At 44.7% G+C, this 27,083-nt stretch overlaps 1 protein-coding gene across 1 annotated transcript in view; it reads right to left on the bottom strand.

The window, feature by feature from the left end:
• Positions 1 to 26,387, bottom strand: part of LOC119977904 (stromelysin-1-like) — a 47,648-nt gene extending 21,261 nt beyond the window's left edge. The window contains exons 1-6 of the mRNA XM_038819213.1: positions 26,241 to 26,387; positions 22,074 to 22,228; positions 19,017 to 19,162; positions 18,444 to 18,563; positions 12,645 to 12,806; positions 2,790 to 2,997 (exon numbers count right to left, since the gene is read on the bottom strand). Of these exons, the coding sequence (XP_038675141.1) occupies positions 2,790 to 2,997; positions 12,645 to 12,806; positions 18,444 to 18,563; positions 19,017 to 19,162; positions 22,074 to 22,228; positions 26,241 to 26,348 (899 nt within the window). The 5' untranslated portion in view covers positions 26,349 to 26,387. The remainder of the gene's footprint in view (positions 1 to 2,789; positions 2,998 to 12,644; positions 12,807 to 18,443; positions 18,564 to 19,016; positions 19,163 to 22,073; positions 22,229 to 26,240) is intronic.
• Between the last annotated feature and the right edge of the window lie 696 nt (positions 26,388 to 27,083).

The following is a 27,083-nucleotide window of genomic DNA, read 5'->3' as shown; positions in this document are numbered from 1 at the left end:
CATGGACACTCCCTGGGAAATGGGGACACACCTACATAATGCGCTTGATGCTATTTTTCACAATCTTCACATTCAAGGAGAGGTATCCTCTGTGTACATGAAGGGCACCCCATTGCCAATGGGAATGCAGACCATGTCCGTGCAGCCAATGAGACCCTGCACTTGAGGCAGGTCAGCCATGTGAGCAAAGCGCATGACTCTGTTGTCTTTGCCAGCCTAGTCCCAGTCAAATTTGATGTCACGATGTCCCCTCACAAATGGTGCATCAGTCACCTCTTTCTATTTATGTGCAGCGGGCTGGGATATGCCACTGGGTCCTTCGTGCAGCCCTGAGAAGAACCATTGGCCTAAAAGGTCAGTATGGCTGTAACCTTCAGGGTCACAGGCAATAGTTGACCTCATCTGGCACAGGTTGCCCACTGTCTCTCGGAACAGATGCAGTTGTTTTTGGCACTGATTCTCTGTTATACGGAGGTATGCTGTTCTCAGCTGCACTTGTGCCTGGTAGTGAGTCCTCCGAGCAGCCTTAATGTGTGGTCCTACCCCGGTAACCCATCAGGCCCTTCCATCCCTCTGCAGTGTGCTGGTCCTGTTGATGTGCAGCTGCACATTGACGTCCTGTCCCCTGGTCCACTGCAATCAGAAGCACAGCCAGTGTCACTGGCTCCATCAACCCCACACTCCAAGAACTGGTAGGGAGGAGACAGATCTGTGAACAATGGGGAGTCCTGTCAATGCCCTGACCCATCGCCATATCACCTCTTGGGGCATCCACCCATGCACATACCCTTACGTGAGTGCCTTTCCAATGAGCTTTATTCCCTTATTCTCTCACATAATGGCCATGTCTCCACATGAGCCTCTGTTAACTTGTGGCAGATGAGTATCTACCTTGGATTACCTTAGTGACCCACAGAACCCTCCCAAGGGTGAGGACTGAGAGCGCTTTCATACATTGACTTGATCTGTGTGCTGTCTTCCTGGGGATGGTGAAACACAGCCAAAACACCTCTCTTTTCAGGGTTGTTTGCTGAACTCTGTTGCCATTGCCCTTTGTATTGGGGTTAAACCTGTGTCACCTCTCTCTTATTAAGAAGTGAGTGCAAGCCTTATAGTTCAATGCTTGGGCGCTCAGTTCCCAAAGGATTAACTAGTGGGCACCAACTATTTTGATCGAACCGATTAGACTAAATTAAACAAACTGAGGGACAAAGTTAAAAGGGAAACTCCTTGAAGAGATACTGCCCTAAACAAAAACAAAGAGAAATTGAAACTTAAAACATCAAGCTGAAATGTGAATAAAGGGTTAACAAAGCACCCCAGACCTTGCTGTACCCATCAGGTATGGAAGGCCTCAATGATGCCTGTGGGAACCCTCTCCTGGGACAGCTGGCTGTGATTATTGGGCACAAATCAGTGGCAGAATCATCTATTACAATACTGACCTAACAGGCATAATTGACTTGTTAAGGAAGGGTCAGGGATGTTATTTGGGAAGTAGCATCATTCTGTGGCAGGCGAGACTGATCTGATTTACATCAAGTCTCCAAATTACACTCAACGTTATCATTGACTTTGACCTGCTTCATGGGTAGCCTTCCATCTTGTGCACCCAGCACCCATGATAACATCTCTGTTGGCCTGGTGTCCTGGACCATAGGCAATCGCATCCACACTGTTATTGCCCTACAGCTGTCCCTTGTCGCCTGAGGGTGAATGATAAATGTGACTGGCCTCGGTTTCCCCTCTGTGTCTGGGTCCTATTGCCCTCATGGAGCTAATCAATACCCCATGTCATAGTCCCCCACATTGCCCATCCAACCTGGAGTGTCACCGAGCCCCATCATGGGACCTCGCAGTCGTCCTCTGTACTGACACTTTGGACTTTAATGCTCCCACTCACTTCCAGCTGCCATCCCAGAAAGACAATCCCACAGAGGAAACATCACTTAAACCCCAGAAAGGTTGACGCTCGATGTGCAAAGTCGACACTAAAGCAGTAACCAGCCCCACCCCACAAACAGCAGGCACATTAAACATCAAGAGCACCACAAGAACGGAAGCCTGCAAAGGCCTGTAAGCAGAAAGCCCTCCGCCAGCACCACCCCAAACAGCCGGCACTCAGCCCCCCCCCTCCCCCCGCCACGTCATCCCCAAAAATTACTTAGCTGGTTCCCCCAGTTCCTCTCCAGTGCCCACTCTTCATTGAACTCCCTGGTGGGTAGTGGCGACCTCATAACCCTTTCAGAGGTGAGGTCGCCAGGGTCACGTTTTCAGAGATTTAAAAAAAAAATTTAGAGTACCCTGTTAATTTTTTCCAATTAAGGGGAAATTTAGAGTGGCCAATCCATCTACCCTGCACATCTTTGGGTTGTGGGGGCAAAACCCACGCAGACACAGGGAGAATGTGCAAACTCCACATGGACAGTGACCCAGAGCCAGGATCAAACCTGGGACCTCGGCGCCGTGAGGCAGTAGGGCTACCACACTGCGCCACTATGCTGCCCCGATGTTCTCATAGATCTGTTTGAAAATTCAATGATGGGGAAGTAATGGTGGGATGGCTCGCCAATGATATTATACTTTATTAAAATAAGGTTCCCGACCTTCTTGGGCGGGTACCTGGTTATATCACAGGTGAGGGTATGGAAAATCGGGATACTACATCTTGCTGGTGAGAATGTTGTTTCTTGACTTTGGGCCTGCGTTGTTGTTTGTGCTGATGGCTAACGCAGGCTCAAAATTCTGTTCTATAAAACTAAAAGGGGTTTTAAGAAGTGTATTTTTACCCATTCTTGAACAAAAGAATATCGTTATTTGTTGCAATGGCAGCATCCGCGAACAAGGTTGGGTCACAGGGCGGTGGTTGCTGAGTTGGATTCGGGCCTGCTGCTGGTGTTGGATTCGGGCCTGGTGTTGGATTCGGGCCTGGTGCTGGTGTTGGATTCGGACCTGGTGTTGGTGTTGGATTCGGACGCGGGGTCACAACTGGAGCTCCTGAATTTAAAGAAAATTATTATAAATAACACAGAAATAAGGAGAAATTATTCCGGTGAAATACAGTAATTTGGTACATCAAAAGAAAAGGCATACTGACATTTTTAAATCATGTTCATCCTTATGAGGATCAATGTACCAGATTCTTCCACCACCATCCAAGGGTATGTCTGGTAACATTGACTGGACAAATGGACGAGAGGTGGTGACATAGTTGTTCAGAGTGGAAAGGGAGTAGCACTGGGAGTCCTCAACACTTGCTATGGACCCCATGGAGGCTCATGGCGAAAAATCGTAAGAAATGACAGTAGGAAACAAGCCATTTGGTCATTGAGCCTGTTCCACCAGTCAATCAGATCATGGCTGGTCTTATGTGGCCTCAGTTCCTCAGACTTTTCTGACTCTCTCCCAAAATCCTCAACTCTTTTTCTGATCAAACGCAGCCTTGAATACATTTAATGAACTAGACTTCACTGCTCTCTGTGAATTCCAAAGGCGAATGACCCCATGAGAAAACACTTATGGTAAGGTGCCATTTAATGATCTGGAAGCCAGAGGTAGGTATAACAAAGGATTTATTTAACACGACATAAAGTCTTCCCATGGCAGTAACTATTTACACTTCACAGTCCCCGTTGGGCCAAGCAACATCTCGGTCCCTGCTTAGGCTGGCCTTTATGCTCAATCTTATGAGCCTCAGCTGGGCGGCCTCTGCCCATTACCGGGGAAGCACATATTGCACGAGCCCCACAGGCAGACCAATTAGAGTTTCCACATGGGCCTTGTGGAGGTTATTACATGCCACATCAAAGGTTAGTGTGGAAAATAAAAGTTCATGGTGTAAGGGGTAACATTTTGGCATGGATTGAAGATTGGTGAGCTATCGGGTTGGCATAAATGTGTATTTGTCTAGTTGGCATGACGAGTGGTGTGCCACAAAGATCAGTCCTGGAACCTCACCTTTTTACAATTTATATAAATTACTTGGATGAAGGGACTGAAGATATGGTTGTTAAATTTTCTGACGACACAAAGATAGGTGGGAAAGTAAATTGTGAAAAGGATGTAAGGAGGCGACAAAGGGATATAAATAGGTTAAACGAGTGAGAGACGATTTGGAAATGGGGTGCAATGTAGCCAAATGTGAAATTCTCCATTTGGACGGGAAGAATAAAAATATTCTTCTTTAAATAGTGAGAGATTACAGACCTCTGATGTTCAAAGGGATCCAGGTGCCCTTGTGGATGGATGACAAAAGGCTAGTTATACAGGTATAGCAAGTAATTAGGAAAGCACCTTGGCACTGCCAGCCTGGCATCCTGGCAGTGCTCCTGCCAGCCTGACAGTGCCCACCTGGGCGCCCTGACAGTGATCTAATGGGACAAAATGACCGACAGGAATCCCGGCATCATAGAATCACAGAGTTTGTAGTGCAGAAGGAGGCCAGTCGGCCCATCGATTCTACACCAGCCCCTGAAAGAGTACCCTATCTAAGACCACACCTAACATTTAGATGTTAAACCCCACCTAACATTTGGACGCTACGGGGCAATTTATCATGGCCAATCCAACTAACCTGCACATCTTTGGACTGTGGGAGGAAACCGGAGAAACCCCCAGACACGGGGAGAACGTGAAGACTTCACACAGATGGTGACCCAAGCTGGGAATAGAACCCGGGTCCCTGGCGATGTGAAGCAACAGTGCTAACCACTGTGCTGCCCCTCTCGTGGGATCTAATGGCAATGTTCCATCCCGATTCTGGTGGGACGGTGGTCGGGGAAATTGCGTCTCTGATTTTTAAAATGTGCCCATGTTTATAGATTCCCCCATGAGAGAAACTATCCTCCCAGTATGCCTCTCAGGCATCCTCAGAATCTTATGTGTCAATAATTTAATCTCTCATCCTTCTAAACTCCAACCAGACTGGACCTACTCAACCTTTCCTCATAAAAGATCCCCTCATCCCAGGAATCAGCCATGTATACATTCTTTAAATGGCATCCAATGCAAATATATCACTCGTTAAGTAAGGACATCAAAAGTATAAACAATACTCCAGGTACTGTTGCATGAATTTCATTGTCCAGCTGCATCAAGACTTTCCGACTTTAACATCCCACCAGCTTGCGATAAAGACCAGCATCCCATTTGATTTCCTAATTACTTGCAGCATCCTAAATGTTAACGTTTTTGATTAACATATAAGGACACCCAAATCTCTCTGTACTGCAGTGTTCTGCAGTCTCCCTCCACCCGTCATCCAGGAAATGTTCAAAACACTTATCAAAGATGTAACAGGATGACACCTAGAAAAACTTGAGGTAATCAATGGAGTCAGCATAGTTTTATGAGAGGGAAATTATGTTTAACCAACTTATTCAATTTATTTATGCGTAAGATGGATAAAGCGAATGTACTGTGCTAGATTTTCAGAAGGCATTTGATAAGTGGCAAATAAAGGCTCATGGTGTTGGGGATAACATATTGGGATGGATTGAATATTGGCTCACTAAAGGGAAATAGAGAATAAGTTGTGAAGAGGACAAAAGGATATAGATTGGTGAAGTAAGTGGGTAAAGATCTAGCTGGAGTATTTTGTGGAAAGAATGTGAAATTGTCCATTTTGGAAGGAGGAAAAAAAGTATTCATATGATCTAAATGGTGAGAGATTGCAGACCTCTGAGATGCAGAGGGATCTGGGTGTCCTAGTGCATGACTATAAAAGCATAATGAACAGGTACAGCAAATAATTAGGAAAACAAATTACTGAAGAGGAATTAAATACAAAAGTGAGGAGGTTATGCTTCATATAGACAGGTCATTGGTGAGACCACATCTGGAGTACTGTGTTCAATATTGTTCCCTTAATTAAGGAAAGATGTATATATGTTGGAAGTAGTCCATATAAGGTTTATAAGACCATAAAATATAGGAGCAGAAATAGGCCATTTGGTCCATCGAGTCTGCTTCACCATTTAATCATGGCTAATATGTTTCTCACACCCATTCTCTTGCCTCTCTCCATAAACTTGATCCCCTTATTAATCAGGAACCTATCTATGTCTTAAAGACACTCAGTGACTTAGCCTCCACAGTCTTCTGCGGCATTAAGTTCCTCAGATTTACCATCCTTTGGTTGAAGAAATTCCTCCTCATCTCTGTTTTAAAGGATTATCCCTTCAGTCTTAGGCTGTGCCCTCGGGTTCTAGTTTCTCTTCCCAGTGGAAAGATCCTCTCCATATCCACTCTATCCTGGCCTGTCAAGATTCTGTAAGTTTCAATGAGATCCTCCCTCATCCTTCTAAACTCCAATGAGTACAGATCCAGAGTCCTCAACTGCTCCTCATATGTCAATCCCTTCATTCCAGGGATTATTCTTGTGATCCTCCTCTGGACCCTCTCCAAGGCCAGCACATCCTTTCTTAGATATGGGGCCCAAAACTGCTCACTATATTCCAAATGTGCTCTGACAAGAATCTTATACAGCCTAAACAGTACATCCCTACTCTTGTATTCTAGCCCTCTCGACATGAATGCTTACATTGCTTTTGCCAACTGAACCTGCATGTTAACATTAAGAGTGTCCTGAACTAGGACTCCTGAGTCCCTTTGTGCTTCTGATTTCCGAAGCAAGTTTCCATTAGAAACTAGTCTATGCCTCTATTCTTCCGCCCAAAGTGCATAGCCTCACACATTTCCACATTGTATTCCATCTACCATTTCTTTGCCTACTCTCCTAGTCTGTCCAGGTCCTTCTGCCGCCTCCCTGCTCACTAAACACAACCTCTCCCTCTACGTATCTTTGTATCATCTTCAAACTTAGCAACAATGGCCTCAGTTTCTTCTTCCAGATCATTAATGTATATCGTGAATAGCTGGGTCCAACACTGATCCATGCGGAATGCCACTAGTCACCAGCTGCCATCCAAAAAAAGACCTCTTTCCCCATATATTGTCTACTGCCATTGGTATATTCAAGTGTATGTTTTAGTTGCCTTATTGTGTGCTCTACTGTTTAGTTAACATTTATTTTGCTTAATTCCTATAAGAAGACTAGAACACTCCTCACTGGTCTTCACATCTTTCCTTACATTATACCAAATTGCAAAAAATACTGTTAAGAACTGGCATTTCAAGTTTCCCTTGTGGGATTTAGAATACCCTAACATTTAACATCAGCTGGATTCTTAACAGATCTGACTCGCCAGCCTGAACCTATAACAAACCTATAATAGGGGCTGTTTAGCACAGGGCTAAATCGCTGGCTTTGAAAGCAGACCAAGGCAGGCCAGAAACACAGTCCGATTCCCCTACAGCCTCCCGAACAGGCGCCAGCATGTGGCGACTAGGGGCTTTTCACAGTAACTTCATTTGAAGCCTACTTGTGGCAATAAGCGATTTTCATTTTTTCATTTCAAGAGGGAGCCATCAAATCCTGTTATACTTGTGGAAGTGTAATAGCCACCATCTATCTCCGAGCGAACAATGGATTTTGGCCAGAGACATTGCAACAGGTTGTTAACCTGAAACTGAATCACCAATGGGCAACATCACATGACCTATGCTCCTTTGGCCTTTGGAAAGTTTTATTGTTACATTCCTGCACTCTCAGGACAATCTGCTGTTAACATTCAACCTGTCAACACCAAAGCAGGACTCCAGGCTGATAAAAAAGAACAGTCTCAAGTCGAAGCAATGTCGAAGCCTGCTTCTCCGGAAGATTCCTGCCATGACCTGTAGAATTGACTAAATCTCTGATAGAAACATTATTTTGCTGCATCATTACCAACTTAAAGGAAGATCAGAAACTCCTGCCTTTGGCTTGCTGAACCCACCTCAACCTTAGTGCCTGTGTGAAGAATTCTCACTGGACTCTGATATTCACATAAATTAATATCCATAATTTTGTTTCTTTATTCAAGTCTTTTCCAGTTGTGAGCCCTTTTCTTAGCTATTTCCTTCTTATGCACTTGTGTGTGTATGTAGTTGCAATGGGCATGCCCCAGGTTTGAATGTCTGATTTAACCGTAAAGAGAGTTTGTTCCAAATTGACATTTACAAATTTGACGGGAGTTTGGGGAAACACGCCATAGCTATTTCAAAAATGAAACACCTCTGCTTATGGACAGATGGCGTGACAAAAAAAGGAGTTCAGTTTGCCTCTCTCCCCTGATGCCTACCATCAATGATGCGACCATCAATTCACTCGAGACAGAGAATACAAGTGAACAGAGGCTTTAATCAACTAGAACAGTGCCTGCCTGTGACTGCTCTGCTATGAGGGCTGCCTACAGCGGAGCTGCTCTTATACCTCCCCTCAAGGGAGCGGAGCCAGGGACAGAGCCCACAAGGGCATCAACATGATACAATGGTGTAGTACAGTACAATGGTCCATGGGGCAGCTCGGTAGCACAGTGGATAGTATTGTGGCTTCACAGCGCCAGGGTCCCAGGTTCAATTCCCCGCTGGGTCACTGTCTGTGCGGAGTCTGCATGTTCTCCCTGTGTCTGCATGGGTTTCCTCCCGGTGCTCCGGTTTCCTCCCACAGTCCAAAGACATGCAGATTAGGTAGTTTGGCCATGCTAAATTGTCCTTAGTATCCAAAACGTTTATGAGGGGTTTTGGGTTATGGGGATAGGGTGCAAGTGAGGGTTTAAGTGGGTCGGTGCAGACTTGATGGGCTGAATGGCCACCTTCTGCACTATGTAAGGTGGAGCCCACATGGGCAACAGCGTGATACAATTTGATGGTTACAGTGGTGAATGGTTACTATAATACGTTCACCACAGAGTAATTCTTAAATGGGGAGAGATTGGGAAGTGTTGATGTGCAAAGAGATGTGGATGTTCTTGTACATAAGTAACTGAAAGCTAATATCCTGGTGTAACAAGCAAGTAGGAAGGCAAATAGTATTTTAGCCTTTATTGCAAGTGGATTTGAGTACAGGAGTAAGGAAGTCTTGCTGCAGTTGTATAGAGCCTTGGTAAACTGGAATACTGTGTACAGTTTTGGTCTCATCACTGAATGAAGGATATGCTGGCCATGGAGGGAGTACAGCAGAGGTTCACAAGACTAATCCCAGGGATGGCAGGATTGCCATTTGAGGAAATATTGAGAAGTCTGTGTCTGTATTCTCTAGAATGAGAGGTGCTCCCGTTGAAGTGTACAAAATACAGGATTCAACGGTAATTTCTGGAAGGATTGTCTTCTCTGTTTCTAGGTCTAGAACCAGTGGACATAGTCACAGGATAAGAGGTAGATCATTTAGGATTGGGATGAGGAGGAATTTCTTCATTCAGAAGGTGGTGAATCTTTGGATATCTCCTGGGAGGTATATGGACGCTCAGACAGTAATAAATTCATGCTAAAGGTCTATAGATTTTGAGATACTAATGACATCAAGAGATACAGGCATAGTGCGGGAAGATGACATTGAGGTAAAAGATGTAATCTACATCCCAGAGTACTTAAGGAAGTAGCCCTAGAAACAATGGATGCATTGGTGGTCATCTTTCAAGATTCGATAGACTCTGGAACAGTTCCTACAGATTGGAGGGGAGATAATGTTTAAAAAGGGAGGTAGGGAGAAAACAGGGAATTATAGACCAGTTGGTCTGATGTCGGCAGTGGGGAAAATGATCAAAGATTCTGGAGCAGAGCATTTGGAAAACAGTGGCAGGATTGTGAAGAGTCAGAATGGATCCATGAAAGGGAAATCATGCTTGACAAATCTACTGGAATTCTTCGGCAAAGCCCCATATAAGAGATTAATGTGTAAAATTAAAAGCACATGGGATTAGGGGTAATGTATTGAGATGGATAAAAGAACTGGTTGGCAGGAAACAAAACGCAGGAATAAATGGATCTTTTTCTAAATGGCAGGCAGTGACTAGTGGGGTAACGTAGGGATCGGCGCTGGAACTTCAGCTATTCACAATATATATTAATGATTTAGATGAGGGAATGAAATGTAATATCTCCAAATTTGCAGTTGTCAAAGCTAGGTGGTACGGTGAGCTGTGAGGAAGATGCAGGGATCCTTCAGTGTGATTTGGAAAGTTGAGTGAGTAGGCAGTTGCAGTGTAATTTGGATAAATGGGAGGTTATCCACTTTGGTAGCAAAATCGGGATGACAGTTTATTACCGGAATAGTTTGGGCCCGTATCTAAGGAAGGATGTGCTGGCATTGGAAAGGGTCCAGAGGAGGTTCAAAAGAATGATCCCTGGAATGAAGAACTTGTCGGAAGAACAGTTGAGGACTCTGGGTCTGTACTCGTTGGAGTTTAGAAAGATGAGGGAGGATCTCATTGAAACTTACAGGGTACTGCGAGGCCTGGATAGAGTGGACATGGAGAGGATGTTTCCACTTGTAGAAGAAACTAGAACCAGAGGACACCATCTCAGACTAAAGGGACAATCCTTTAAAACAGAGATGAGGAGGAATTTCTTCAGCCAAAGGTGTGAATCTGTGGAACTCTTTGCCACAGAGGGCTGTGGAGGCCAAATCACTGAGTGTCTTTAAGACAGAGATAGATAGGTTCTTGATTAATAATTGGATCAGGGGCTATGGAGAGAAGGCAGGAGAATGGGGATGGGAAAATAACAGCCATGATTGAATGGCGGAGCAGACTCAATGGGCCGAGTAGCCTAATTCTGCTCCTCTGTCTTATGGTCTTATGGTCATACATTAGGAGAGGGGAATGTGCAACAAGACCTGGGTGTCCTTGTACACCAGTTGCTGATGGCAAGCATGAAGGTTCAGCAGGTGATAAAGAAGGCAAATGATATGTTGGCCTTCACAGTGAGAGAATTTGAAACAGGAGCAGGGATGTCTTGCTGTAATTATACAGGGCCTCGGTAATGCAACACCTGAAATATTGTGCGCAGTTTTGGTCTCCTTATCTGAGGAAGGATATTCTTGCTATAGAGGCAGTGCAGAGAAGGTATACCAGACTGATTGCTGGAATGACAGGCTGACGTATGAGGAGAGATTAAGTCGGTGAAGATTCTATTGGCTGGGCTTCGGAAGAATAAGGGGGACCTCATAGAAACCTATAAAATTCTAACAGGACTAGGTGCAAGGAGGATGTTCCCGATGGTGGGGGTGTTGAGAACCAGGGGTCAGAGCCTGAGAATATACGGTAGATATTTCGGACAGAGATGATGAGAAGTTTCTTCACCCAGAGAGTACCCGGTGTACGGAGTTCACTACCACACAAAGCAGTTGAGACAAAAACATTGTGGGCTGGATTCTTCACTTCAGCGGCTAAGTGCCGGCAGAAACGGAATTCATAGGCGTTTTATGACGCCAAAATCGGAGTCAATTCCGGGACTGATCGGGGGCTAGCAGTGGCAACGGGTGAAACCCCTGGTACCCGCGCCAAAAACAGATGGAGAATGGCCGGATTCCTGGCCGCACGTGCACATGGCGACGACATGCAATGGTCACGCTGTACAACATGGCACTGGCCGTGCGTGGACCCGGCTCCGCCAAATACGGCCTACAGGCCATGTGGTCATGCCCTGGCCCTCACATCAGTCCCCAGCACTCGTGGAAGCCCCCCCACCACCACCCAGCCCTCTCGGCCAGTGGCACGGCTCCTGGCTGAGTGTTGCGACGCTGGACACAGTCCGCAGCTGCCACGCAGGGTTCCTGACTGCTCACACCACCATCAACCGTACAGTCGGGAACTCAGCCCATTGGGGGCAGATCATTGTGGAGTGCCCTCTGATGACGCGCCAACACCGTTTCAATGGCCTGCGGAGCGCGACACGATGACACCTTTTCGGATGGGGCGGAGGCTCGGAAACCGGAGTCAAACCGGCGCCACCCCCAATTTGGGCATCGGAAGGGATTTTCCATCTGATGGCCGATTATGATATCGGCGTCTAGGGCAGTAGAGAATTCCACCTTGTATATTTTCAAGAAGCTGTTCGATATAATACTTGGGGCGAAGGGGATCAAAGAATACAGAGGGAAGCAGGATTTGGTTGATCAACCATGATTATAATTTGAGCAAGCTCAAATGCTGAATGGCCGCCTCCTGCTCCTATTTTCTATGTTTCTATCAACCATGATGTAGTTAAATGATGGGGCAGGCTTGAAGGGCCGAATGGTATATTCCTGTTACTATGTTCCTATATAAGGAGAACGTTTCGGAGGATAAGGACAGGGGGTTAAAAAACTAAGCTACCAATGGTGAGTCAAAGGAAGAGGAGGTGCAACATTTTTGGGTGTACTCGCTGAACCATCTTGGATCCTAGTTTGCAATGCCTCAATTTTAAAAATGGAAACCTTGTTTCAGAATTCCCCAGTGATCTTGTCAGTCCCTAGCTTTCTAATCTTCTTTCAGATATGTGCACTCCCCATTCTGCTTCTTCTGTTTTTGTTGTTTTAAGCACTTTACAATTAGCTTCCATGCCATCAACTAAGGTGCAAAAACCTGGAATTCAATCTCTAAATTGATTTTTCTACCTCTCTTTCCTCTTTTCAGGTAGTAATTTAAACCTATCCCTGCTCAACATTTTGTTCATCTACCAATATATCTTCTTAATTGATTAGGTTTTTTCTCGACAGTGCTCCTTATTCCATTAAAGGCACAATATAATTGAAAGGCATTAGATAAAAGTTATTCTTATTGTACCGTATAAAGTCTGAATTCCATTCACATCATCTGCTGGAAGCTGAAACCCATTGATTTCCTGAAATTTATAGAAGGGAGACATCAAAGCATTTTTATCATTCGAGTGACCAAGCCCCAGAGAGTGTCCAATTTCATGAGCTGCAACGGAGAACAGGTTGAAGTCTAGAAAAGCAATGTTAAAAAATTGTGTTCAAAATTGATTCAAGAATAGGTCATTAAGCAAACGTTTTAATTACATACATGCACAAAATCTTAGTTCTTTTGTCTATCTTGTATGTTGCTTTTGAAATTGATTCTAAAATTACTGATCAACAAATGTACAGTGACGATGTCCGAGTGATTATGTCTATATGTTTCATGTAGGTCACCGATTGATACTTATTTTGAAATGATCCAGGTTCATATGGACCAGAAAATGATAAACATCTACAAGATGCACATGAATAAAACCAAGTGTATTACCTCTACTTCAATAGAACACATCATGCTGGAAACTCAATCAATGCACAATAAGGTGAATTTTCAGATCCTGAACTACTAACGAGGAGTCCAGAAAATTTAATTCATCACACAATTACTTAACTTTCCATTTATTGTAAATAGATGGGCATTGGCAATGCACTGATTTTTGAAATGATTGCACATCATGTATTGGAAGTAATGGATGTCTGATTTGCAGCAGACAGAATCCATGCCCTCCCATTCCCTGGACTGAGACAAGGATAAGATAAGCAACATAAAATGAAGCACTTCCTCAGTTTGTGATTTTCCCATTTTGGCCGCAAGTCACAGGTGTAATTCAGTTTGAGACTCTCTCTCTCCCCAGTCAGGTGAATAAGATACTCTCCCCCCCCCCCCCCCCCCCCCCCCGGCACCCCCCACCCCCAACTCCCATCACCCCGACCAGCCCGGTCATCTGTTAGAGTTCTACCTGCCTGCAGTCCATGTGGTGTCGGAACACCCACAGTGCTGTTGGGGAGGGAATTTCAGGATTTTCACCCAACAACGGTGAAAGAATGGCAATATATTTCCAAGTGAGGATGGTGAGTGACTTGGAGAGAAATCTCCAGGTGGTGATATTTCCATGTGTCCGCTACCCTTGTCCTTCTAGATGGTACCATTTGATGCTTTGGAAGGTGATGCTTTAGGAGCATTGGTGAGTTCCCACATGCGTCTTGTCGATGTTGAAAGTGAAAGTTGTCATAGTCACTGAAGACTATTGGCTGCTCTCCCCTTTTGGGAGCTGATTGGCGGTGATGTAACCTGAGGGTTATCACAGCTCAGGCACGGGCGAGATTCAGAAATGGGGCCTTGATGAATAACCTCAGCCAGTATGGGAATTGAACCCACACTCTTGACATCGCTCCATACCATGAACTGCTGCTACTGTGCTTTGATGGTAGAGGGAGCAAATGTTTGTGTTAAAGGGAAAACAATACAATGGGATGCTTTGTATTGGGCGTCGGTGAGCTCCTTGAGTGTTTTTAGAGTCACACTCATCCCCAGGCAAGTGGAGATAATTCCATTACATTCCTGACTTTTGCCTTGTAGATGATGGACAGACTTTGGGGAGTAAGGAGGTGAGTTACTCACTGCAGGATTCCTTGGGCGAAATTCTCCCCCCCCCACGACGGGTGGGAGAATAGCGGGAGGGCCTTCCCGACTTTTTTGACGCCCTCCCGCTATTCTCCCCCCCCCCCGCCGAAATCCCGACACGAATCGCTGCCGCCGTTTTTTTACGGCCGGCAGCGATTCACAGCTGTTAGAAGGGCCAAAGTCCCAGCCCTTTACGACCTTTTTACGAACGGCAAACACACCTGGTCCTGCCGTTCGTAAAAACGTCGTGACCACCTGGAAAAAAATAACCATGGCACCGATTGGCACGGCAGTACCACGGCCGTGCCAAGGGTGCCATGGCCCCGCGATCGGTGCCCACCGATCGCGGGCAGCAGGCCCGATGCCCGCGCACTATTTGTCCTTCCGCCGCCCCGCAGTATCAATACGCGGGGCGGCTGAGGGGCAACCCGGACCGCGCATGCGCGGGTTTCGCGCAAAAACGCGATGACGTCACCCGCGCATGCGCGGGTGGAGTCTTCCCACCTGCGCATGCGCGGCTGACGTCATATGACGCGTCAGCCGGCGCTAAGTCCGACAAGCGGGCTTAACGATTTTCGTTAAGCCCGACTTGTCGGAGCCTCCGACGTCGGGCTGCTAGCCCCGACGGGGGACCAGAATCGGTCCCCCGTCGGGAAGGGGCGCGATGCCGTAAAACCCGCCCGGGTTTTACGGCAGTTTGACGATTTCTCCCGTTTTGGGAGAATTTCGCCCCCTGTCTCTGACCTGATCTTGTAGCCACAGTATTTATGTGGCTGGTCAAGTTCAGTTTCTGTCAATGGTAATCTCTTGGATGTTGATAGTGGGGGATTCAGTGATGGTAATGCCATTGAATATCAAGAGGGTGATAGTTAGATTCTCTTTTGTTGGAGATGGTCATTGCCTGGCACTTGTGTGGCACAAATGTTATATGCCATTTGTGAGCATATTATCCAGGCTTGCTGAATTTGGACATAGACTGCTTCAGTGTCTGGGGAATGGTGAACAGTGCTGAGCATTGTGCAGTCATCTGTGAACATCCCACTTTTGGCCTTATAATTGAAGGAAAGCCATTGATGAAACAGTTGGAGATGATTGGGCCCAGAACACAAGAACTCCTTCCCTCCCACTTTTTCTGCTCTTTGATCACGGATTATTTCTTTGGAGGAATAACAAGAGTGGGAAGAAGGGGATCTGTGATTGGAGGGGCAGTTCTTACCAGGTTCTGTCTCCTGTGTAAAGAGGCATCTTTTATTGTTTGTCCCATGATTGAATCAGACATGATTGCAATGGTGAGGAAAAACAGATTGATGGAAGGAACAAAAATAAATTGATATAAATAAAAATGTTGGAGGAGACAGTTCACAGTCTGAAGTTGTTGAACTCAATGTCAAGTCCAGAAAGCTGTAACGTACCTAATTGGAAGATATTTGTGCTGGGCTTCACTAGAACATTGCAGCAGGCCAAGGACAGACATATGGACGTAACAGCAAGACAGTGACTTGAAATGAGGAGAAACAGGAAGGTCTGAGCCTGCTTCTGGATGAACTGAAGGTGTTCTGCAAAGCAGTCACCCAGTCTGCATTTCGTCTCCAATGTAAAGTAGACAGCATTAGGAGCAGCAAATGCAATAGACCAGGTTGAAGGAGGTGCACGTGAAATGCTGCCTCACTTGAAAAGAGTGTTTAGGCCCTTGGATGGTGAGCAAGGAGGAGGTAAAGCTAAAATTGTTACATCATCTGCAATTGCATGGGAAGGTGCTGTAGGAAGAGGGTGAGGTGTTGAAGGTGATGGAGAAGTGTACCAGGATATTCCAGAGGGAGAGAGGGGAAGGGGTGGGAGCAGAAGTGCAGGAGATGGGTCAGACATGGTCAAGAGCCCTGTCGACCACAGTGGGTGGGAAACCATGATTAAGGAAGAACAAGGACATGTCAGTAGCACCATTTTGGAAAGTGCCATCATTAGAACAGATGCAACAGCAGCCAAGGAACTGGGAAAAGTGGGCAAATCCCAAGATCCGGAAGATTTGGTATTGCAGGCTACTGTGGGAGGCAAAGGAGGAAATGACAGGTGCTCTGACCCAAATTTCTAATTCCTCTTGGCGACAGATGCCAGAGGATTGGAGGACAGCTAATGTGGTTCAAATTTTCAAGAAGGGTGGTAGAGATAAACCAGGGAAATACAGACCAGTGAGTCTCACATCAATGGTAGGGAAGCTACTGGAAAAAATTCTGAAGGAGATAATTAATCTCCAGTTGGAGAGGTAAGGTTAAATCACGGAAAGTCAGTATAGTTTTGGCATGCCTAACAAATGTGATCGAATTTTTCGAGGAGGTAATTGGGTGTATAGATAAGGGTAGTGGAGTTGATGTAACATAAATACATTTCAGCAAAGTGTTTGACAATGTCCTCCATGGGAGATTGATAAAAAGATAAAAGCACATGGGATCCATTGTAATTTGTGTGACTGTTGGTAGAAGGCTGTTTGTGTGACTGGACGCCGGTGTCCAGTTCTAGGTCTCTCAGTGCTCATGATACATATAAACAATATAGATGAGGCAATATAAACAATTAGGGCCTCACGGTAGCATGGTGGTTAGCATCAATGCTTCACAGCTCCAGGGTCCCAGGTTCGATTCCCGGCTGGGTCACTGTCTGTGTGGAGTCTGCACGTCCTCCCCGTGTGTGCATGGGTTTCCTCCGGGTGCTCCGGTTTCCTCCCACAGTCCAAAGATGTGCGGGTTAGGTGGATTGGCCATGCTAAATTGCCCGTAGTGTAAGGTTAATGGGGGGATTGTTGGGTTACGGGTATACGGGTTACGTGGGTTTAAGTAGGGTGATCATTGCTCGGCACAACATTGAGGGCCGAAGGGCCTGTTCTGTGCTGTACTGTTCTATTCTATGAGAATATGGGGAGGATGATAAGTAAGTCTGCGGAGATTGGCAGGCTGGTTAATAGTGGGGCAGACGGTCTTAGGTTGCAGGAAGATATAGATAAATTGGTCATATGGGCAGATTAGTAGCAGATGGAATTTATTCCTACTTTGGAAGGAGTAACAAGACAAGGGAGAACTAAATGAAGCTCAGAGGAACAGAGAGTTCTTGGGCTGTCCATCCACAAATCCTTAAAGATGGTAGGACAGATTAATGAGGGAGTTAAGAAGGCATGCGGGACTCTTGACTTTATCAGTCATGGTATAGATTATAAGAGCAGGGGCAGGTTATGTTGGAGCTGTATAAAACTTTGGTTAGGCCACAGCAGGAATGGTGTGTACAGTTCTGGTCACCTCACTATAGGAAGGATGCGATTTCACTGGACAGGGTGCAGAGGAAATTCACCAGATTGTTGCCTGGGATGGAGCATTTGAGCTTTGAAGGGTGACTGGAGAGGCTCGAGTTATTTTCTTTAGAGTAGAGAAGGCTGAGGGGGGACCTGATTGAGGTGTGTAAGAATAGGAGGTGTGGATATGAAGCAACTGTTCTCTTTAGTCGAAGGGTCAATAATGAGGAGGCATACTTTTAAGGTGAGGGACAGAAGGTTTAGTGGGGATTTGAGGAAAGAATTTTCACCCTGAAAGTGGGGAGAGTCTGGGAAGCACTGCGTGGGAAGGTAGTAGAGGTCGGAAAACTCACAACTAATAAAAAGTACGTGGATGAGCATGTCATAACATTCAAGGCTATGGTCCAAATGCTGAAAAGTGGGATTAGTGCAGATTTAGCGTAGTTTTGACGGTGTCGACTCGATGGGCCAAAAGTCCTCTTCTGTGGCTGTACTATTCTATGGCTCTATGACTGTGACTTGTCAACAGCTGTGGCCTTTGGTGGCTAACGTTTGAAAGGCATTGCAAAGCACCAGCAGAAACAAAAAAAAAAGCTGGCTGAGAGGAGACCCCCAGAGAATACAGTGTCCAGCAAATTATGCACCTTCAAACACACCCTCTCCTGCACCCAATACAGCAGAGATCGCTATGCTAGAGTGGGGGTCCCTAAACCACAGCAGTTGTTGTAGTGATTGTTGCTAGAGTAACTCCAAGTGAGAAAGTAATACATCTACTGTCTACTGTATATCCTTCCATCTAATTTTTCAAATACATGCCTGAGACAAACAATCCGCCCCATCTGCTGCCTCAAGCTTGCTTGTTTTCCATCAGTAAGGTCTCAAGCTACTTAGCTTATAGAGTTTTAAGTAATGATGAAAATATTTACTTTGACTATTTGTTGTCCACCTTTCATCCTCATCAAAATGAACACCACTGCGAATTCCAGGAGTAAAGGCATGGGCCACAACGCCACCTGGTCCATCAAATGGACTTCCATCGCCATGATCTAGCAAGAAGAATTGAACACATTTATCAGGAACGATTCATTTGCAGCTAAGGATGAAAATCATAGGTGAGTGCTTGAACACAAAACAAAATAAAACAATGCTGGAAATAAGACAGTTGAGCATGAGCTCCCACCTTGATTTCAATTCAAGAGTGCAGAGTCAATCATGATTCCTGGGGATTTGGAGTCACATATAGGCTAGATCAAGTAAGGATGAGTGATGTGGTTCACACAGACATACTGATGAATCGAATGGGTTTGTAGAACATTTCTGTAGTTTTGGGGTCACCATTATTTTAGACTCCATATCAACTTTTATTTTTATACCATATGCACCTGAAAGATTACATTTATTTATAGATGCAAGCTGGTCTACAAGTATTTCCAGCATTTTCTGTTCTTATTTCAAATTTCCAGCATTTGCAATTGGCTGATTTTGTTGTTTGAACATACCTCCAGTAACAAATTTCATTTCAATGTCTGAAAGTCCTACTGTCTGTGTAAATGACAATGGAGTAACATCAGCCCAAACTTTAAAAGCCTTTCTTATAATGTCATCCACAGCATTATTCGATATGTCAGGTGTACGGTTCTGTAATCTGTGTCGAGACAAAGTCAAATACATCAATGTTTTAAGAAAAACTATAGGGGTAATTATGCTGATTATATGCAGTTGTATCTAAGATCAGTGTTACCCTTCAGAAAACAGCTCATGCCACTTTCTCCAGTCACTTCCACAGTTACGAACATTAGCATCCAAACAGAAGTGTTCAGATGGCCAGTTAGAGGGAGAGAGACTATTTAAAAAGAATTAATTTACAGGACGTGGGCTTCGCTGATTAGGCCATTATTTATTCCCCATCCCTAGTTGTCTTTCAGAAGGTGGTGGTGAGCTGCCTTCTTGAACCGCTGCAGTCCCTGAGGTGCAGGTACACCCACAATGCTGTCAGGGAGGGAGTTCCAGGATTTTGACCAAGTGATGGTGAAGGACCGGTAATATATTTCCAAGTCAGGGTGATGAATTACTTGGAGGAGCACCTCCAGGTGGTTTTGTTCCCATTTACCTGCTGCTCTTGTCCTTCAAGATAGAAGTGATTGTGGATTCAAAAGTTGGTACCTAAGGAAACATGGTGAGTTACTGCAGTGCATCTTATAGATGCCGCTAGCTGGCGACTAGCAGCCACTGGCTGCCACTCTTTGTTGATGGTGGAGGGAAAGGGGCTGCTTTGTCCTGAATGGTGTGAGGTTTCTTGAGCGTTGTTGGAGCTGCACTCATCCAGGCAAGTGGAGAGTATTCCATTACACTCCTGACTTGCGCCTTGTAGATGGTGGTCACACTTTGGGGAGTTAGGAGGTGAGTTACTCGCTGCAGGATTCTTAGCCTTTGACCTGCTCTTGTAGCCACAATATTTATATGACTAGTCCAATTCAGTTTCTGGTCAATGGTAATCCCCAGGATGTTGATAGTGGTGGATTCAGTGATGGTAATGCCATTGAAAGTCAAGGGGCAATGGTTAGATTCTCTCTTGTTGGAGATAGTCTTGCCTAGCACTTCTGTGGCCCAAATGTAACTTGCCTTTTGTCAGCCCAAGTCTGGATATTGTCCAGGTCTTGCTGCTTTTGGACATGAATGGTGCTGAAAATTATGCAGTCATCTGTAATCATCCCTACTGACCTTATGATGGAAAGAAAGTCATTGATGAAGCAGCTGCAAATGGTTGGGCCGAGCACACTACCCTGAGGAACTCCTGCAGTGATGACCTGGGACTGAGATGATTGACCTCTAACAACCACAGCCATCTTCATTTGTGCCACGTATGACTCCAACCAGTGGAGAGTTTCCCCCCTGATTCCTATTTATTCCAGTTTTCCTTGGGCTCCTTACTACCACACTCGGTGAAATGCTGCCTTGACTTTGTGGATCACTGAGTAAGAATGAGGATGGATTCTGACAGGAGAATTGATTCTTGATTTGCTTCTGCTGCCGAGCTTTTTGATTCTAAGGACCTCATTACAAATTGAATTTGGAGATTCAGCAGAAGAACTTTATCAATTTATTTGGAAGTGCCCAAGCAGCATGAAATGTTTGGGGATATGTCTGTGTGAAACTATTCTGCATTTGTGCACTGCTATGTAACTGTCTGATTGAGCTGCCCAATACCGTGCAGATCAGGGCCTTCTATGGCAGGTCTTTGTGGACAAGATCCAACACTCAGACAAAGCCTCCCTGAGGGGACTGATAGCCCAGTAGTTATGGTGCTACTTACAACCTGGAGATTGAGGTGTTCATAAATCCTTGATTACACATCTTGACATTGGATTAAACAAATCGGATCATTTGTGGATTAGCATCAGAAAATGATCATGTTGAGTTGCTGTAAAGTTCCCACATTCCCTAATGTTCTTCACCCCTACCCTTACATGTGATTGCAATCTCACACTTTATGTGATAAATAAACTGGGAACTTTGTATTGTGAGAGTTAATTTTGGATGGGGTGGAATAAGTGTTGTGGAGAATTTATTTACTGGTATTTATTGATTTGAAGTTAGTAGTTTGTGTTGTTCAACGTACTAGGCACATGTACAGATGATTTGTCCTTTTACCAACCAAGTGTTATTGTTTCAAATACTGGTTTGTGTGGGGGAAATAGTGAGTCTATTCCTAGCTAAATAATGTAACTGTCAAATGCAGGAGCCAGTTATGTACTTAAAGCTTCACAGAAATCTTCTGTTGCTCAGAAAGATTGATGGCAAAAAAATCTCAAGGAATTGATTATCCTGCCAGCCACTTGCAGAACTGCCCTTCTTCGACAGAAGGATTTTGAATGATTGGGAATTTACATATGTTTCTCACTGCCTCACTCAAAGATTATGGTCTTAACATACAGGTTTCTATGGAAATGTTCTGATATAAGCATCTGGGGCCTGTATATTAAATAATGAGGGGCAAGGAAAAGATGGCTACCTCTTTAGCAGCTAAGCTGCAACTGATTTCAGGTTGTATGTTGTCTCTAATTCTCCTTTGTCTTCTCCTGAAGCAGAAAATAATGGTTTGTTCAGTGAGTACAATATACCATGGTAGTTCTGGACATTTAGAGTGCCTTTGTCACACTCAGCTTGGAGATGAGGTGCAGTTTTAACAAACTAATGTCCCTCAAAAAGCTTCTATCCACATTACCTACCAAGCAAACTGCCTTTTAGAGTTTCAAATGGATAAAGAGCCATATAAACCAATAGTGCTGACAACTGCAACACCATTCAGCCTCTCTGGTCACATTCAAGCATTATTTTATTTTCATCATCATCTTTTGGATCGTGACAAGCTTGGCCAAGCCGAGTGTGTTGCCCTGCTCTGTATACTGAACATAAGGACACAGAGTAAGGCTAGTACCTAAACAATGGTAAGCTGTGTCATTTGTGCCTGATGCACTTGCAACTGAAATTTGTACTCGTAAAAATAATTAATATTACTAAATGAACATGACATGTCACATAATCAAAATCTATACCTGAAGGTGATAGCCGTCTTTCGAAATTTAGCTCGAACTCGAAAAAAGCTGACCTCTTCTGTGTCAGTCACACCACAACGAGGTAGCTGTGCTTTATCCATTGACCCATTGACCAGGCTTCCAGCTATTTGAAGATTGTAAGCTTTCTGTGTTACCTTGACCCAAAAAAAAATTCATTTTCATTGTGATACTATCTTATTCCTTTCCTTCTATTTTCACAAAGAGTTGAAGTTCTGTTATAAATGAAAATGGGCTGCACGGTAGCACAGTGGGTAGCACTGTTACTTCGCAGCGCCAGGGTCCCATGTTCGATTCCCGGCTTGGGTCACTGTCTGGAGACGGCACGTTCTCCCCGTGTCTGTGTGGGTTTCCTCCGGGTGCTCCGGTTTCCTCCCACAAGTCCCCAAAGATATGCAGGTTAGGTGGATTGGACATTCTGAATTCTCCCTCAGTATACCCGAACAGGCACCCAAGTGTGGCGACTAGTGGATTTTCACAGTATCTTCATTATAATGTTAATTTACGCCTACTTGTGACGATAATAAAGATTATTATTATTATAAAACAAATGCTGTCTATATTTTTTTCTATCCATTATTGACAACCGAATGATAAAAATCACAAAACACATGACTTTCAAAAGTGGGAAGTTTGAGACTGAAATTGTTAGCAGGTCATTAAGGATAAACAGCCATTCTATCACCTTTCATGAAAGAGAAATTTAGTCCCAATTTTTTATTATCCAATAAATATGTTTGATAGTTGTGATTTCTGAAGTGTTGAGGATTTTATATTATTTACAATCCAAGTGAAATAAAAGTTACTTTACAATAAAGTCAGAAAAACTTAATAACTGTTAGAAAAATATATAAACCCTGAGAAAGGGGCAGAGACACTACCAGAACTCAGAGAGAGAGAGGGAGAAGCAGAGAAGGAACAAGCACCTCAGAGTCAGCTTACAGTCAGCTCGGAAAGGTACAAAGCAAAGTAGCCGAGCTAAAACAGCTAATACATCTAAGGAAGACCAGAATTTAAAGAGGATGCAGAGTCAGCTCAGAAGCAGAGGGCAGAGTCAGCAGAGCCAGCACTCACAGATCAGTACATGGGAAAGATAGGATATAGCAACTGAGCTCACCAGCGAATACATCTAAAGAAGACCAGATTTTAAAAAGAAGATTGATTGTCAAGTTGGGCCTGAAGGTCCCTTCAACCAACCAGAAGGATCCAGAAGCAAGATCTTTTTACCTTTCTGTAAAGACAGTGATTGCAGCTTTTAAAAGAAAAAATATAATAATAAAATAACTTAAAGGTTTGAGCCTGAAATAGCCCAGGATCGATGCTACTAAGTGGTAAGTAGATGAAATCTTCTGTGAAGGTGTGGGTTATACCGGGGGATAACTTGAAAATATAGTTTGATCTGAATAGTACCCACCGAAGCCTGCATCAGAGTCAGGGAGTGAGAACCCCTGTTTACCATTTAGAATGTTGGCCCTTTTTGGTATAGGGGGACTTCTAAGAATAGTGGTGAGTTTTCAACAACAACACCCAGAACCCATATCACACTGCAGCTAAGCTGCCAGCAGACGCACACTTCCCTGCCTCACCCCCTTCTGTAGGGCCTGCCCACACACAAGCCTCTAGGCATGGAGGTGATTGGTGGCACACGGTGACCCTCTTCAATGCAAAACCAGATGACCCCTGCTGGTGGGATAACACATGGCCCACTCAATGAGGACACCCATTGTAGACCCACAGTAGACCACACTGGGGAAACAGTACAGCGGCCACAGAGCCTACCATCTACATGGTTTGTGGCAACCTCCAGTACCCCTGTTGACAGGGACGGGTGGTGAGGATGGAGACTCCCTGGTGCCACTCAGTGATGGGGACGGGGTGCAGTGTGGAAGGCAACATATTGGGGGAATGGCTGAAGGGTGGGATTGGTTTGGGGGGACATGTGGAGGGTGGAGCTGAAGTGCACCTAAGGGTTGCCATGTAGCTTGTTGGATTGGGATGGGCAAGGGAATACTCATCCAGCTAACATGTCTTTTCTTCCCCCCACCCCCCTGCAGAGAATGAATGATGGAGTACAGCCAGAAATGCTCGCTATCTACCTGGTCACAGCTGCCATTGTGGACGCATGGTGGTTGGAGGCACAGGGCCTGCTCAGGGAATATCTGGTATAAGAGGAGCCTGCCTCAGCAGAGCCAGGGCCTGCCAGCCAGTGAGGCCTGAGTGCCGGCTGTTAAACTCGATTAATCTTATTGAATCTTTAAATTAACTAACAGAGGAGGTGATGAAGGGAACATGATATAGGTCCATATGGATTTTAAGAAAGCACTTACAGAATACGTGTAAAAGGCTGGTTAACAAAACTAAGGCTAATGAAATAGGAGAGGAATATCAGTTTGGGTAACAACTTGACTTAAGGACAGAAAATGGAGAATCATGGTAAATGATTATCATTTAGGCTGGAGGAGGAGACAGTAATATATTGATGTCAAATTTCTTGTGGGTGATACCAAACGTGAAAGTGTGGCAAACAGTGATTCCAAATTGCAACACAACATAGATAGGTTAATAGAATGGAAGGAAAAGTTGCAGATGGATGTTTAATACAGAGAAGTCTGGGGCATTTTGGCAGAAGGGCTGCATAATTTAGCACAGGGCTAAATCGCTGGCTTTGAAAGCAGACCAAGCAGGCCAGCAGCACGGTTCAATTCCCGTATCAGCCTCCCCCGAACAGACGCCGGAATGTGGCGACTGGGGGCTTTTCACAGTAACTTCATTTGAAGCCTACTTGTGACAATAAGCAATTTCATTTTAATATAAACAAGATGACACACTACTAAAAATTGTACAGGGTCAGAGGGTCTCAGGGGTTCATATGCATAGATCTATGAAAGTGGCAGAACATGTTGAGGGAGTAGCCAGCAAAGCAAATTAAATTTTGATCTTCATAAATTGAGGTATTGAGCAAAAAAATAGAAACAAAATGCTGAACTTTCATAAAGTTCTGGTTTGGCCACAATTAGAGAATCACATCCTATTCTGGATAGCCCACTTTAGTGAGGGTGTGAAGGTCCTTGAGAGAATGCAAAGAAGATTTACTAGAATGGTTCCAGGAATGAGGGATTTGGGCTACAAAGTTGGGTTGGAACAGTTGGGGTTCTCCTTGTCAGAGGGAGATTGCGATAGAGGAGTATAACATTATGCCAACTCTAGGAAAGACAAAACCCATTCACATTAGCTGATTGGAGAATGAGAAAGCTTGGGGGGGAGGGAGAAGTTTTTAAACACAGCACATGATGATGGCCTGGAATTTGCTGCCACTCAGGCTAGTGGAAGCAGCAACAATGAATCATTTCAGAAGAATATTGGATGGGCACTTCGCAATTACATGTCTATTATGATTGGGCGGGGAAATTAAAATGTTTGGGTTGCTCTAAAGAGAGCTAGCATAGATACGATGGGCTGATTTAGTCATTGAATTTACAGTGCAGAAGGAGGCCACTTGGCCCATCGATTCCACACCTGCCCTTGGAAAGAGCACCCGATTCAAGCCCAGGCCTCCACTTCATCCCCATAACCCGACCTAACCTTTTGGACACTAAAGGGCAATATGGCATGGCCAATCCAGCTAACTTGCACATCTTTGGACTGTGGGAGGAAACTGGTGCACCCAGAAGAAACCCACGCAGACATGGAGAGAACGTGCAGACTCCACACAGACAGTCACCCAAGGCCGGAATTGAATCTGGGATCCTGGAGCTGTGAGGCAGCAGGGCTAACCACTGTACCACCGTGCCGCTCGATTAGCCTCCGTGTACCATTATGACAACATGGCTATGATTTTATGATTGAAAACAGCTAAACTAGAGTTGTTGAAAAGCCAGAGGGACATTTGATACTTTGTGCAGCTGTGGATAGTCCTACAGTGTCGTAGTGTAGCACAGACGTTGTTTGGCTTAACTTTAGCTTCACCCGGCTTAGTGCTTCACAGAATGTTATTATCAGTAATGTTTAAACAAAAGATCAAAAAGAAACATAAACAGAATGAAACAAGAAAGGTTCATCATAATTACATATTACTCTTACATACCTGAAAGAAAGAATAGTATTAGATATGCCTTCCTTCATATTAAAATGCGTAAGTTCTTTACATACCTTAGGACCTCCTCTCTCCTTCACTGTAGGCAATGGAAGTGCACTTGAGGAAAAGGCTAGAAAGCCTAGTTTGAGCACAACCGTAAGATAGAAGCACATTGTCTTCATTTTGGTTGTTCACTGTGTGGGGAACAGGTTTCCGATAAAAGACAGTGTCCACTGCGTATCTTTATATAGAGTTGGAGTATTAATTAACCCAATTACGCAAACCAAAAATTCATGCCTCAGAGTAATTATTGCTGAAACATTGGCCAAGTATTTTCTTAGTGTAGTGATTGCGCTGTTGATAAACAGAATTTCAGTCAATCCTATTCCTTTGAAACAAAAATGAGGAAGTAAAAAAAGCAATAAAGCATTCGCGAAGCAGTAGGATAAAGTAGAATATATATAATGTTTTACAAACCCATGTAGTGATGGCATTATTTAGCCCTGGACTCTTACACTTGTCCAATACAGTTGTATGTGGTTTGCCGAAGTTCAGTTTCTCTGATGTCAAAGAAATGCATACCGAACAACAGACTGTCAGGAATACAGGTATATAAGACCATAAGAAATAGAAACAGGAGCAAGCCCCTCGAGCCTGCTCCACCATTCAATAGGATCATGGCTGATCCGACATTCCTCATGTCCACTTTCCTGCCCTTTCCCCGTAACCCTTGATTCCCTCACTGATCAAGAATCTGTCTGTCTAGGGCAGCACGGTGGCGCAGTGGTTAGCACTGCTGCCTCACGGCGCCGAGATCCCACGTTTGATTCTGGGTCACTGTCCGTGTTGAGTTTGCACATTCTCCCTGTGTTTACGTGGGTTTCGCCCCCCACAACCCAAAGATGTGCAGGCTAGGT

This window comes from Scyliorhinus canicula, chromosome 14 (genome assembly GCF_902713615.1).
Source record: "Scyliorhinus canicula chromosome 14, sScyCan1.1, whole genome shotgun sequence".
In the NCBI taxonomy this organism is placed as follows: domain Eukaryota; kingdom Metazoa; phylum Chordata; class Chondrichthyes; order Carcharhiniformes; family Scyliorhinidae; genus Scyliorhinus; species Scyliorhinus canicula.
This window is presented reverse-complemented; position numbering and strand designations above follow the sequence as displayed.